This window comes from Pholcus phalangioides, unplaced genomic scaffold (assembly GCF_987345545.1).
Source record: "Pholcus phalangioides strain wild (caught in Gottingen) unplaced genomic scaffold, Ppha-v1.0 ptg000013l_1, whole genome shotgun sequence".
Classification (NCBI taxonomy): domain Eukaryota; kingdom Metazoa; phylum Arthropoda; class Arachnida; order Araneae; family Pholcidae; genus Pholcus; species Pholcus phalangioides.
In genome coordinates this window covers 9191061-9207422 of record NW_028301606.1, presented here as the reverse complement: position 1 = coordinate 9207422, position 16362 = coordinate 9191061, and the positions used below count along the sequence as shown (strand labels likewise).

Here is a 16362-nt window from a genome sequence, read left to right as displayed (position 1 = left end):
ATAATTTTAGTTTAGTTAATTGAGTCGATCAATTAGATTTGAATTATATTAAAATCTGCTTAAAGAAAGTTTCAAATTTGTTTTGTTCTTGATTTGTTTAATTGGATGTCTTAAATTGTGCACATGTAGTATTTTGGATAAGTGTATTGTTTAAAATTATTTGAATCAATATTTTGATCACATTTTTTGTCATGGGCAAATGCAACTCGATTCCACAAAAGCTGATGATTTCAGTTTCTGATTCTCAGTTCGAGACTAAAACTTATTGTCTCCAATATGAACAGTAGTTTTTCCTATTTTCTTGGCGCACATCAGCTTCTCTCCTCACCTGTACCATTTGGGAGAGTTCCTATGTAGTAAAACAAAGAACAGTATAATCGAAAGTAGTTTCGAAATCAGCGACTGATCTGAAATAACTGATTTAAAAAAGATCCAAAAGCAGAAACACTACAGAGATTGACAAAATATGTTAAGCATTTTAAATTGCTTCAAGTTGCCAATTAATTAATTTCTTAAGTTAATTTCTTAATCTACGTATTCCCACATTCGTTCACATCAGGCGAATAGGTGCATGAAATGAATGAAAAATATTTTTACAGCATAAATTAATGTTATATAAAATGTTCACATCAGGCGAATAGGTGCATGAAATGAATGAAAAATATTTTTACAGCATAAATTAATGTTATATAAAGTCACGACAAAAAATTCGATTAATCGGTAGATTAAAAATTTTTGATTATCCAGTTAAAAAGTCCGATCGATTCCCAGCAATATTATTAATGCAGTATCAGTCGATAAGAAGTTTTTAATCCGAAAAGTTCGCCGCCAACAATTCACTGACAGAAAATGAATTCATCGATGATGATTAATCACTACGCAATTAATCGAAGAGATAATGCATTGAAAAAAAAAAATTCCGACAAGCAAATTCAATAACAGAAAAATTGCCGACAGAAATTAGTCACCGTGTGTATTCCTGAATGAATGAAAAATTTCAGTCTCGGATTTCTTGGTAGTGATCACTCATTCACTTGATCTTTCAATTAAGAATACACGTGGGGATGGATCATCGTCAGTAAGTTTTTCCTACGAAGTATTTCCGCGTGTCAGCGAATATATTTTCTTTTGACTGAATTTTCCTGTCGGAAAATTTTCCCTTCGTTGAATTTTCTTGTCGGAAATTTTTTTCAATATATTTTCCTATTGCGGCGAATTTTTTTTCAAAGGGTATTCCTGGTATGTGAATACTTCAGTCGGTTAATTTTCTCCTCGATTAGCTTTCCTTGTCAGTGAATTCTCCCTTCGATGAATTATTCCTTTGCTGAACATTCCTGTTTGCGAATCCCCTTCGGTGAATTTTCCTGTCGATGGATTATCCTTTTGTTAAATGTTCGCGCGTGTGTGCGTGTGTGTGTGTGAATTTCCTTTCAATAAAATTTTCCTGTCAGTGAATTTCCTTTCAATAAAATTTTCCTGTCAGTGAATTTCCTTTCAAAACATTTCCTGTCGGAAAATTTCCTTTTGATTAATTTTTCTGTCTGTATATATATATTCCTTTCAATAAATTTTTCTATCAACGAATTTCCCTTCGAAGAATTATTCTTGTACGTGAATTTTTCAGTCTGTGAATTTTTTCCTCGGTGATTAAATCTCCTGTCGGTGAATTCCGTCTTCAGTAAATTATCTTTCTGTTAAATATTCTTCTCTCAAATATTCTTGTGGGTGAATTATTCCTTTATTAAACGTTCGTATCAACGGATTTACTTCCACGGAATTTTTCTGTCTTTCTTGTCAGTGAATTTACTTGCAATGCATTTTCCTGTCTTTCTTGTGCTTGTCGGTAAATTCCCCTTTCAATGAATCTTCTTGTCGATGAATTATTCGTATGGTGAATATTCCTGACAGTAAATTTTACCTCCAATGAACTGCGTGTCGGTGAACTTTCTGTAAACCGTTCCAAATCACGTAATTATATTTATCTACCGAGTTTCACCTGCTTCATAAAAAAAAAGCTTATAGAATTCTCATCAGGATGTGATTTAACAAAATACCTTAGATAATGCATAATTTATCCAAAATGATCTTGAAATTATTCAGTGGGTTAAAAAAAATTTATTGCGTAATAATTATTTCATTTTTCAAGATAATGAGCTATTATATATTTAAAAGATTATTATTATTTGAATAAATTCCATTTTAGCTTGGAAATTCCGCATAACGCTCCATAGGGATCGCTGATATTTTGTGGAAAAACGCATATTTTTCGCTCTAAATTTGTAAATGCAAATTCTTGAAATTCTTAAACACGTACTTTTCTTCCACAGAGAATCTTGAAGATCTAACGTAATTACTAAATACGAAGCCAATTATGCGAGCCAAGTCATTGCAACGCAATATTTTAAGTGAAGTAATTTTTTATTCTTTTCAAAGCCCCTGCATTGAATTTACCTCGGAATCATTATTATCGCATTTGAGAACTCTAATGACTTACTCTGTAGAAAAAATTCCATAAATTTCAAGATGGTTTATGAATAAGATTAGACGTTTGTGCGATTTTTTTTATTTTCAGTCGAATACATCTTCTGGCAAACACTAGAATCAGCCAACGCATTAATTCTTGGTAGAGAGTCTTCATTTTCCACGAAAAACACGTACAGTTTAATGTTTCCCGTAGAACATTATTCTTAAATTAAGTTGACAGAAACTGAGAGAAGCTTTCTGTTCATCTGTTCAGATATTGGCCAGCAATTTTGCATTATAACAATTCCGTCGGTCAAAGATCTTAGAAATAATTACAGACAAAAACATTAAAAAATTTTGGCTTTGAATCTTCATAACTCAAAAATGATCGATAACTTTACTCAACACTGATTTTGATCTCAACGATTGTTCGGTGCTTTCAGGGTGATTTTGGCGAGCTGATTCCGAATCTAGCATTCGTTTTGTCGGATCGATTCTAGTGTTTTAGGGAAAAACGAAAGTTGAGTTTCAATAGTATTGCGTAAGCAGAATATACAAATTACATTCAAAGTGTGTGTAGTAAATAAATGCAATAAATCATTTGCAAAAATACAGGGTGGGCAAAAAGTCCGTGGAAACTATGAAAAATAATAAAAACCGGAAAAATAACCGAAATAAAAAACGGTTTGCAGGGATACCATCGATAGGTCACGGGAATTTTTTTAAGATGGAAAAAATTAACTAAGAAACAGCCGATAGGTGACGCTGACGTACACAAGTCAAGGAAAAGATACGCAAATAACGAACAGAATACCTCCAAATCGTTTATTACGACAGTATGTATGACCAACCACCGCCGGGGATAACACACTGCAGGCGAGTCATAAATCCAGCAACGGCAGGGTACAGCAGGTCCAAATACACGGTTTACAACGGTGAACTGATTGTGGATTAGGAGCGCAAGTTTTTTATAACAGTCCACTTGCATATTTCCACCTAAGTAGCATGTACTAGCGCCACCTATCGGCTGTTTTTTAGTTGTTTTTTTCCCGTCAAATTTCCGTGACCTTAGCTATGCTAAGCCTGAAAACCGTTTTTATTTCGGCTATTTTTCTGGTTTTTATTCATTTTTAAAGTTTCTACTGACTTTTTGCCCACCCTGAATTTCAGTGAGTGATTTTGGGGCGGTGATTCCGAATACTTTTTTCAGATCGGCTCTAGTTTTCGAGATAAAATGAAAATTAAATTTCAATATTCATAAGCAGCATTCAAATCACATTCGGAGTTTGGGAAATCTAAGTTAATAATATAAACTTAATAAAGACTATACTGATGTCTGATCATGATATAAATGTAATAATATGTTGGATAAAATAGGAAAATAAATAAAAAACAATGTAAAAATTCGACACAAAATTTAGTAGATGCGCACTATATATATTGAAATGCTGCGAGTATGTGCATTATGTCCCTCAAAAACTAGAGCCTATTTGCCAAAACCACGTTCTAAAATCAACAGCCCCAAAGCACCATAAAACCTTTAAAATTGCCTTACTAACATGATTTGTTTTTAACAGTGTGTAATTTTTAATTTCCAATTATATTACCCAAAAACATTTTCCATAGCAATCTTAATTTAAAAATTCTGCAGTCGAAATACATTCGAAATTTAGAAATTAGAAATTATTCATCATTTTAATGTAGACAATCAATTAAACTTTCATGATATCGAAATATTATATTTTTAATTCCCGTTTTATTTTTCTCTCGCAGATATGTATTCTCAATAATTGTAAAATAGAAGGAAAAGACTATATATTATAAAAAGTATAACGAAAAGTATTATAAATGCATAACAAAAATAACATCAACGAAATATATATATTGTACATAATTTTTGTGATTGCATTTTTAATTGGTTTGCTGTATTTTAGTAATATATGACATCCATATTTGTTACGGACATCTTATTCTCAGCCATCCCGTTGGGCATTCTGCCTGTTGTGGCCTTGTATGTGTATTATTTACGCGAGTAATTTTTCTATTTATGTCATGGATTTATGTCAATGGATTTCATGTGCAAATATATCTTAGTTACTGAATTATTAATTGAGCTCCCGGCAAATAATACTCAGAAGATGTTTAATAATTATTAATTTTTTATTAACTTTTAAACCTCAAATATTATATAATGGCTGTACGAGATGAAATGTTACACCCACCTTTGTTTCCGAATCAACAAAAAAGAAAATGGATATGAATATGACTTCAAGCTATTACGCATTGTGTATTTGTTCTCTAATATAATACATTATATGTTGTTTTTCAACTTCTTTAACGGGATTAAAGTGCCGCTTGCAAATATGTATTAATTGAATATTCCCATCTGAATAAAAATGCAAATGCGTACTGAAAGGAGAAAAAAAACACTCGAATGTTGGTTTATGTATTCATGTGATTACCTACCAATTAAGTCCATATTTAATTAACAGGACCATGAGATTACGTGAAAAAAATGATGTACGTAAATCCATTTTTTTCGTTCACTTTGTATGATTTCTCTTACCGTGGTTGTGAAGTTCAAGCACTCGTTGTAGTTCGTCCAGTTTCCCCACAGCCAATCACCATTGTCCCCGCAGATTCTATAGGCTCTGGTTTCTGGAAATAAAATGTTAATGCAAATATTGTTCTCTGATACAAAATAAGATAAACGAGTTTAACTCTTAAAATGTGGAATATGTGTCGGAAAAATGCATGGGAAATGGAAGTCTTTTTTCCCTGTTTAATTTCGTGCATTTGTATAAATAAAAGAAGATAAACGAACTGAATTTGGCTTCTAACCCTTTCAGACCCGATTGTTATTTTTTTTGGGATTTTCAGAATGCTTTTGCATTATTGAAACAAAATCTTTATTTTTCCAATTTTTCGAGTTTTATTTATTTATTATGATTTTATTTATCAAGAAATAATTCTTTTTTGTTCAATTTTTTTCAACCCATATGATACCGGGTATATATATTCGTCATCACATAATTTTTTTCAGAATTTTACTGCTAAATTTTATGTAATGAATTAAACGTTTTCCGAAGCACTTTTTCCTGGAAGCCATATTAAAAAAAAAAACCCGGGAATTCTTGCTGCTGTCTGATGAAAGTGCCCACATGTCATATTCACCATGTTTCTAACTTAAAACATTACACAATTCTTTAAGTGAGGGCTTAACTCCCTGAGGTCAAAAGAAAAAATTCTACAGTGAGGAAAATCAGTCCTCTCATTTGTGACACCGGCGTCTGAAAGAGTTTAAGATATAAATAATAATAAATTTTTCTCATCACAAAAGAAGAAAGACACACACTTTCACAAACATTTTGCTTTTCAGTAGCCCCAAACCAGTTCGGGTGACGCGACGCCGACACGTTGTTTAATTATACTGATACACATTTCTGAGTAGAATCGATGACTAGCTTTATAGAAATTCATTTTAACCCCTTTATTTGAAGGTTTTTGGCAACAAGTTTGAACAATGTACCGTTGAAAACAAGCGATAAATCCCTGAAACTGTCACCTTCGTACAAAAAGGAAATAAAAGAAGAAGAAATGTGTCGAGAGTAGATATTTCTACCATTATCACTCACATCCACCCCCCTTCCCTTGGCAATTTTTTTCTCTCGTCGAACTTAGATGATAGCAAACTCCATCTTTGAGCAAAAAACAGATTTGCTGCTGCTTCAAGTGATGCGTCGGAAACCATTGAAATAAAAGCAGTGATACTAACGTCACACTTTCGCTCATAGATGGCAGTGAGGGTGGTATTTCAATGAGCTCTAGTCAAACTGCGTATCTTCTCCCTTTTCACATGATCTTCAGTTCAGAAAATGATTCGCTTATGGCTGTGGTTGGTTCATTGACCATCTTAGAGCAAAAGAGTAACGTCCGTATTATCGCTATAGCCAATCGCTGTATATCCATATTTTTAATGAACAAACGTCACTTGGTGAGAAAACAAGTTTTTTGTACAAAGATGAGAAACGATTAATTCGTCCTTCTTGCTTAAGTGCCTATAAAAAAAACACATTAATATTGTTAGCAATGAAACGCCACGATTGTGAGAAGAAAATAAGAGAGAGCTCTGGCAGGGACGTACGCGGGATCGACGTATGTAAGGGCCACACTGGGTTCGGGTAGGGGTACAAGGAATATCTTCCACAGAATTTTCAATTATTTATCTTCAAAAAACATTTTAGATAAGTAGAAAAGGATTAACATAGCATATATAAAGGTTTTTAGATACTTTAATTACTTTACAAATTTTAATTACTTTACTTTTAATTTTTGATCATCTTGGGGGTACGGGCTCCTGTGTCTTTCCCTGCGTATGCTTTTCTGATCTCTAATAAATTTCTTCCATTCATTACAAGAGTGTAAAGGAAACACGCTGTTAAGGGAGACCGTAAAGCGTAAAGTATTCTAACCTTAGTGTTGGACTTGGATCTTACGTAAGTACTGAACCGATTCATACTAACAAGTTTCCATTCCAAGTTGATACAGAATGCATTAATTATTAAATTATGTGCCGTGACAATTTAGGATGACATGAAACCGACACGATGTTGACTTAACACAGACGTAACAAATAAGCAGTTTTATACGACCACGTGCAACAATTTTCATTAAATTACAATTAAATTTTAATAATTTCCTTCTATCATCACCACGGTTAGTATGCAATTCACCAAAAAACCGTGAAAAAGTGTCTCTGTTCGTAACTTGGAAAGTGCGTAAGTCAGGAAAATGACGTGATGATGAGAATCTTATACTCGAAACGAGATTTTTATAAACAAATACATACGAAGAAACAATTATAAACAATTACAATAAACAATTATAAACAAATTACAACTTCATTATAAACAATTCTAATGAAGAATTTAATAAAACAATGTACGTTATCTTGTTATTCATATTCCTTTACTGTGTTAGCACACAAATCGGAGTGATATTAAGCTCACTTGGTAATTCGTTTACGTGTGTAGAATCATTGAAAGTATCTATCTACACGTATAGAGAAAAATCTAAGCCAACTCCTAATAAATATAATTTCCTTCCGAATAATAATTCCCAGCTGAATTTAATAATTCCTCGCATCACTGCGGTATTTGATCAAGCAGAAAACATTAGCTTATTCGAATCATCACTCAACGGCGTAACAATGTCTCATGGTACAATTGACTCAAAGCTGCCGCCTCTTGCACATCGGGGCGATGTGGAAGAAGTCTCTTATCTCGTATATGCAAACATCTAAGCGAATTTATATTTCCTGAAAACCACTCAGATTTCAATTAAATTAATTAGCTAAACCAAATATATGTAATTTGCTACTCAATATTCAATAAATTGATAAACACTGATATGAGAAATGTAACTCTGTATAATATCCGAGTGCCACAATCGATTCCATGAGCTGAAACATCGAGAAGTATAACACATATTTTCTTGGATATTATACGCCGATATTTTCAGGAGTACAATTCTCGACTCATTGTGCACTTTATTGAAAGAAACGGAGTAGCTTGTTTCGAACTGTAATTGAAATAAAAATGAATTGAACTCTATGCAGCCATTTTTCGATCAGGCGAACATATTCAGTGTACAGGCGAGTTGCTTATTTTCGAAAGAGGAAAATTTCCCCACTTTTGCTAAACTTGCACAGTAGAAGTAAAAATGTATTTCTACGGAATACGTTTACTTTACAAAAGTAGAAAATAGTCCAACGTGTAGGAATGTTTGGAGAATATTTACATACTTCGTTTCTTGATCAAAATTTAGGAAAGCTATCCGCATTTTAATTTTGGAAATGTTCCGTTTTGAAAGAAAACTAGTGGAAATGTGACATTTGGATTAAAACTGGAGCTGGGCCAGTCTGAAAATTTGGAAATTTCTACGTCACCTGATACCAGAAGGTTTTAACTAGCCCAGGAATGTATATCCTTACTACCCCCCCCCCCCCCGTCATTAACATGAAAAGCATTATTATTCTACAGTAGAATCTCCCATATCGGACACTCCCGTTAGCGGACACCTCCACTAACGGACACAATTTCGAATTGCATCGAAAGGACTCAGTGTATTTCACTATCCATTAAAATGGACACTCCTCGTTAGCGGACAAAATTTTCGGTCCCATTTGTGCCCGTTATCGAGAGATGGAAAATCTTAAGCGTATGAAAAAGGAGGATATGTTGCCTTTTGATAGAAACGACAAATTTTGCACTGGAATTTCTACCAAAAATATTCTCGTTTGAATAGTGTTGGTTGCATAATCTGACAGAGCTTATCCCAAAGATTTATATAAACCGTTAAAAAGTGCATTTCGGAAAAAGTTAAAATATTTACCTTTTAAAAATAGGCTTTTCGGGTATCCCTCGCTTTACGCGGTCACGTTTTACGCCAAGATTCTTCAACCTTTCAGGCGCGCGCGCGCACTGCGGATCAAATAATAAATTCCCATAAAGCCCGCGGGCCTTAAAACCATACCGCAGTATTCCCCGCGAAAAACATTGATCCCTAAATTTGCCGAATGCTTTTATTTTTCTGAAATTATTTATTTACGTTTATGAGAGAATATGTGGCTGAAAAATTTATAAGTGTTGTCCAGGTTATTGATAATATTTTCTTCAGAATAAATGAGAAAAATCAATTTTTTCACCTTCTGTTAGGTAAAATCTGTTCCCATATAAAACAATTAAAAAATAACAATATATTTTGTGCAGTCATCCCATAGCTTTATTGAATCTTGGAAAACATATTTTTCCGAATCAATCACCTCTAAACCACCGCCCAGCTTAGGAAAAGAATTTGGAATAAATGGTTTCGCTGCCCTTTCAAAGGTTAAGGGGGACGAGCCCACTCTGAAAAAGGATTTCTGTTGGATCCCCCATGCGCTGTAGGACCCTGGACAAACATTATTATGGAAAATCTTTAAAGATGTCAAATTTCAACAACTTTATCTAATCGATACTGCGAAGAAAAAAAAATTATCAATCGTTTTTTTCGCCTAAAGAACTTTTCCTGTTTTGAAGAAATTTGATAGAAAACAAATAAATAATAGGTTCGATAGTCAGTTTCGTGTTTTCTCTTATTTCAGTCAAAGTAATCTAAGAAGTCATAATAATAATACAGTGATAGCAACTTGAATTGGTATTGTTCTGCCGACGGACTCAAAGATTCCAATCTTGTGACGACCGCGACGCCTGGAGCTAAATAACATTCATTGCCATCAAAAGATAATGAAAGGTTTTCCCTCGATGGGCTTTGTGTAAATTCTAAACTTTGACATTCATCACAGGCAATTCCTGTCCACTTCCATTAACTTCTGTCTTCAAAAGCAGCCATTTTTACGGAAACGAATCGATTATTTTTTAAATATTTCACCGATGGATATGATAGAATCCATTCAGTTTATGAATGTTACGCTGCATTCAAGTGAAACTTAAAAAGCTGAGCGTATTCCTATCTGAAAGGATGCGATAAATATAATGTACGGTATCTATGAGGTATAAGTTGTATTGATGATACTATGGCCCCACAAAAAAAAAAAGCGCAAGTGATTTAGCTGATTATGTCATGAAAGAAGCCGCGATGTAATATATTGCTTTGATCATGCGGAAAAGACATTAAACTTGAGTACACAAACACTGTCAATGAAAATTTATAGCCGTGTATGTTGAGCATAAATTCAGTAGATCCATTTCCCATGGCATTATAGGATCATTTTTATGCAAGGAATTTTATTGGCCTTCATACTTGATATACGGGATGTCGAAAATTGTTTGCACTGAGATATCTCTGCAACCGTTGACTTTAGGAATTATGCTTCCAATTACAAAAATATTTTCAAACGACGTTAATTATTTAAATTTGTTTGAGGGGAAGTATATATATAAAAAGAATGAAGAAATTAACTTTTCATACAGTATCCGTGTGTCAAAATTTGCAACTATTGAAATGTGGATCCTGCTTTGAAAAGTGATTTGCAAAAAAATTCATATTTTTGAATGCAATGTTTATCGAGATATAGGTACTAAATATCGCCCCCCTCATTCTAGAAGCACGCGAATGCGATAATTTTCAACTTTTTTTATCAGCTAGTTGGACCCCTCATAGAACTGTCCAAGTTTTGCCTGAAACACGAATGGGTATCCCTATTCAAACACATGTTAAAAAGCATTTTAGGAAAAAAATAACTTCCATAGAGTAACATGGGTAAAACAAACTTCCAGACGTCATTTCCCACGTTATTTTTTTCCAAAGACATTGTGCATTCGTGCTTCTGGCTTAAGTGGTGGGAAGCAATATATGAAATCGCCGCTATGTTTTGGCAAGTTTTTCACTGGTTCATAAATTCATATTTGTAGGGACTGTACACAAATAGAATGAACTCAAACATTTTATTTTGAAAACAATAAATAGCAGTTACGTTTTTTGACAATTATTTTAACAATTACGCAATTTGACAGTTATTTCGACAGTTACAGAATTTTTACAAATATCAATTTAATTTACGATTCGCAATTTGTGAGTCACACACTATTAATCATCGGCGAAAAGTATTGTACACTTTTCAGAGTCAAATATCTCCGTTAAAATTAGATTTAAGAATATGCAACTTTTTGTAAATATCTTCTCAGAACCGAATTTACATTTCGTTAATCGGAAGTTTTAGCATACAGGGTCTACATAAAAAAGTAAATTTCCCTATTTTTTTATGTATACGACCCCTACGAAATTTAAGACATGTCGAGTAACCACGCGTCATTTAAAATTTTTTTGCGATTGAAAGTATATTTCTAAAGTCAACGGTTGAAGAGATATCCCCTATGTAAGCAATTTGAGGCAGCTCTATGGGTAATAAATCTAAAATATAATAAACGGTAATCTTCTTATGAAACACCTAACTACTATCACGAATCACTGAAATTTATTCACATTTCTAAATTACTTCAAAACACGTATAGCTATAATTCTCAGTCTCCAGAAACTGCTGATGTCAAAAATATCCATTTACACTGAATTTTATTTGCTGTTCTACTTTGAAACTCCGTGACTGACGGATGTACGAAATATAAAAACGCCGTCTTCTTCGTTTTAGAGCTGGTGATACTGTAATTCAATTTATATACGTCCTACACTGAAATTACGTTAGACATTCTTCCCCAGAAATACCAGTTCAATGGAAAAAGCAATTTATTTTGTTCGTCCACTACGTTTTCGTACTTGTTTTCGTCTTTCACGATCCTACACAAGTTATTTTTGGTATATTGGAGGTAAATGTCGAATCCTCAGTTATATAAAATTCTTAGACATACATACCTGGCGGTAACACGACGGATTTCACAGCTGGTGAATCGACATACGCGAGGACCTCGTAGCACGGCCGCCAAGTAGTAGTTCCAGCCTTTACCGATGGCCAACACAGTACGGAATCCCAGGCGGCTTCGCAGAAAGAATTGCCTGGATATAAATACAAAGATATTTCCATATTGAGAACGTGGAAAAACAGGAAAACAACTCAAAACGTAAAAAGTTATAATTTATATACATGATGTGAAAAAGTGTGCTTGCAAAATATTTTGTAGTCCAGTCTATATATTCAATAAAGCTCTGCATATGCAGATGTAGTATAACTAAAAATATGCAAATGTATTAAAGTTTCAAATCTGCAAACATAAAAAAGCTTGATCATTTGATCATTTTTGCCGCACCACCGTCATTTTCTGCACGTGGAGTCTAACTAGACTGGGACCTACAATTTATTGCTGATTCCTAATGGCAGCTTTTTTTATACTCACCGAGAGGTTGGTGCACCAACTCCTCGGTGTGGGACTTCCTGCCGAAAGTTTCTGACAAGGGCAAACCGGGTATAGCACTTGTAACACCTCTAAACATTCTTTGGTTCTTTAGGACCGCCCCCAGTAAAGCTTGAAATGTGCAAATGTAAGTAAAGCTTGAAATATGCAAATGTAGTAAAGCTTGAAATATGCAAATGTAGTAAAGCTTGAAATATGCAAATGTAGTAAAGCTTGAAATATGCAAATGTAGTAAAGCTTGAAATATGCAAATGTAGTAAAGCTTGAAATATGCAAATGTAGTAAAGCTTGAAATATGCAAATGTAGTAAAGCTTGAAATATGCAAATGTAGTAAAGCTTGAAATATGCAAATGTCGTATAGGAAGTTTGAGATATGCAAATGTAATATAAGAAGCTTGAAATATACAAATTTAGTAAAGTCCCACTGAAGGTTAATCTATAAGGGTAATATATAAGGGCAATATAAGGCAAGGTTTTTCTGGGATGAATTTTTTTTTACAGCTCCTTGTGGACCACTTAGCAGCCTATCATGGCTCCCCTTCAACTCTATTTCCACCCGTGGGCCCCCTTAGAATGGTCTCAGAACGGCAGGGGGGGGGGCATATTTCCCCCAGATTGAGAAACACTGCTCTATAACATATCCAAATCAAGATACCGTATTTTACTATCAGATTTTTCACTATGATTAGTTCTAGTCTTTCTATTTTTTCTTAACAATTTGCCTCACAGTAATTCGCGAACGTTTGGTCAAATGGATTCAGAATATTCATGGTAAGACATTGCTCAATATAAAAAAAAAAATTCACAATCTGCATGGGCGCCAGAGGAAGCAAAAAAGGAAATCATCAGTAATCTTCACTACATCACCTGCGATAGGTATTATGTATCCACAGGCGAATATCCACGTACGTCTTGTTATGCAAATCATATGTATGAAGTCTTACAAATTCCCTCCGAACTCGAAAAACTTTTACTCGGTGCTTTCCCTAATTTACATACAATAATAAATTCTTCTTCGTCTTCCTCTTTGTGCGGGACGCTTCCATAAATAAATCTATTTCACTGATCCAGTTTTCGAATGGGAGACTCCGACCAATAAACCAATAAGCAAGAAGTACGTGTGTATGTAAACTTCGACATTTCGCCACAAATCTCTTCGGGAAATCATATGTGAGCGGTTTCGTTCCGATTTTTTCACTTCACTCCTGAAAGAGGAGTTGATGGAATTTAATTAAACTACGTTCAACAGTTTGCGTCAGACTAGAGGAAATTGGAACAGAAATGGGAGAAAAGGATGAAAGTTTAAAATTTAGCAAATTTCCTATCAAAATGTTATTCCTTGTTTTGTTATGAATATTCTCCAACGTGATTTTTCATTGATATTCACAAAATTGAAAATCGTATTTATATATGCATATTTTTTCCATACATATTTAGAATTCAATTTCTCTTTCATTAGCATAGTCATTTTAGTCTTTCACTTTAAGACAAAAATAGTTAAAATTCGCCATCTCTGTGTGATTTACAATCGTTTTGTTTATTCACGAATTTGAATAATATATTTTTTTTTTCGCAACAAGCTTGAGATAATATTAGCTTTTGTGAACTTGATAGTTATTTTTCAGTGGGAGAAGAGATGGTTGCAATGAAAATAGTGGCAAAACTGCAGTAGAACAGTACTGCAGTTGATGCCTTGGATGACCGTGTGTGTGTGACCTGTATCCTACAGAATATTCCCATATTTTTCCTAATTTTACACCGTAGTAACACTTGCGTAAAATATCAAAATATATATGTATCCCGTTTTTCAACAAAGTTTCTTTGATATTCTTCATTTCAATACAGAATAAAAGTTAGGTTCATAAATTATCCATTACGTTATAGATAATTATAACAAAAAAAAGTATCCATCTCTCGCGTATCTATCATGTTTAACTGATTTTTTCCGTGAGATACACTTTAGTTTACTGTTATTTACAATAGCCTTTTATTTCCCATCAATTGGCGATTTTATCAGAAGTTTTAGACGTACAGTCGGCCACGTTTAATCGGATAAAAGATAGAATTCTCCGGCACCAAAAATTTTCTCTCATAGAGACAATGTTTAAGTAATATTCTTGTAATGTTCAAGTAATAAGCGTAATATTCGATTAAGCGGGGAAAAGCCGTTGAAATTGTATTAAGAGAATCGAATATTACGCTTCACGCGTCAACTGTCAATACACATCAACCACTATACACATAATTTTCATATTGAAAGTGAAAATCTTAGATATTGTGATCATTGTAATTAAATATAATATTCATTTCATTTATGACGTCTGATTCATTCGCGAAGCTTTATTAATATTGATTCTTCATCAGTTTTCAATATACAAATTATACTAACGCTGTGAAATGGCAATTGAACGGTTTCCCGCAATAAGTTAATTTAGACTTCGATTCTTACACCACGATTCATCCTAATCATCTTGTTGATTTCTGCGCTCGTAGGACTTCTTGTTTACTGTGTTATACAAATTTATATAGATACAGTCGAATCCCGTTTTAAAAAATTCCGCTGTAGCGAAAATCTCGTTTTAACGAACGGTTTTCCAATGGCCCAGATAAGTATACACAAGAACAATGCTGACCTGGAATTCTTTTATAACGGAATTCCTTTTTAACGAAGTGATTTCTTAGGTCTCTTAGAGTTCGTTATAACGGGATTCGACTGTATATATACATGTATCTATATATATGCGTATACAGTTCTTATTTAATAAAATTCCAGATACATCCATTTTTCGGAAACGCTTCGATGTCTCTTTGAGATGGGAAGCGGGTTGTGTCCGTTCCTTCAATATTTAATATTCCAAACATAATCGGATACCACACTTAGGGCCGTATTCACCGGCACGGTTTAAGCTATAGTCACAATTTTTTGATAAGAGATCGACACGGATTGGTTAAATTCAGGGGTTTTAACCAATCTATGTTGATCGCTAATCCAAAAATTGCAACTACAGGTTTAAACCATGTCGGTGAATACGGCCCTTAATCGGATATTGTGTGCTGGAATCGTTGACATCCGATTAAGCGGGACCGACTGTATTTCACTATTTTTTTTCCAAATTTGGCAACTTTTTTTTCGAGAAGTGGCAATAGTCCGTATCTTATTGTTTTCCATATTTGCTACAGCAGGTGTTGCTGTTATTTTTTTTTCTAATATAGGTTTTTCACGTACTTTTGTTTTCTAACTACAATACAAAAACTGTTTGACCTGGCACTTCAATAGCAATGTTTATTCCGCATAGCTGACGAATTTAAAATGGACCTATAACACTCATACGTCTATTTTTTGAATTCTTCAGCTATATATTTTCCGTAGAAAAATGGATCACTTTGGTGAAATTTCTTTATATATATTCTTTAGTTGATTGTTTTAATCGCACGGAAATCACAAAGATTTGTGATTACGAATTAATAAACGGAATTTGATAAACAGATATTTAAGAGTTAATTAGCAGTATAAAGTTTAAAAACATAATGCCTGAAATAATCAATATTTCAGGATATTTTTTCCCGACATCCGCGAGTTTCGTAGCAGACAATAACAAAGTAATTATGGGCGGGAAAGACGTTGATGACACTTTAGAACGTCTCATTAGCGGACATATTCTACTGGGTTCAAAGAGCTTTGCCCGTAAAGGTACGATGACTCTATTTTTTAATGGCTTTGTTTCTCTGCGATATTTTTGTCACGTTTATATTCGATGCCGCTGAAAATTTTCACTGCATTAATTAATCTTAAGTCTACTTAAGCCGTAACAAAAAATCAAATTCTGATTCTATAATATACAGCTGATATTGCAGTACCAACAATGGTTTCAATGGAGTCAACATCCCCTTCGATGAAGAGTCTCCGCATTGCAAACCGCATACGAAAAACACTTTAATATACCGTATACAGGGGCATTACTTAATCCTCCCCCCCCCCTCCTTGCTGTATTTTACTGGCGGATCGTTGATCCTAGAGGCATACTTCCAATT

General features: G+C 33.8%; 1 protein-coding gene across 1 annotated transcript in view; it reads right to left on the bottom strand.

The window, feature by feature from the left end:
* LOC149078571 (corticotropin-releasing hormone receptor 2-like) overlaps positions 1-16362 on the bottom strand; it is a 104477-nt gene that overhangs the window by 22374 nt on the left and 65741 nt on the right. Inside the window, exons 2-3 of the mRNA XM_089240687.1 lie at positions 11833-11973; positions 5030-5121 (exon numbers count right to left, since the gene is read on the bottom strand). Coding sequence (XP_089096813.1) covers positions 5030-5121; positions 11833-11973 — 233 coding nt within the window. The remainder of the gene's footprint in view (positions 1-5029; positions 5122-11832; positions 11974-16362) is intronic.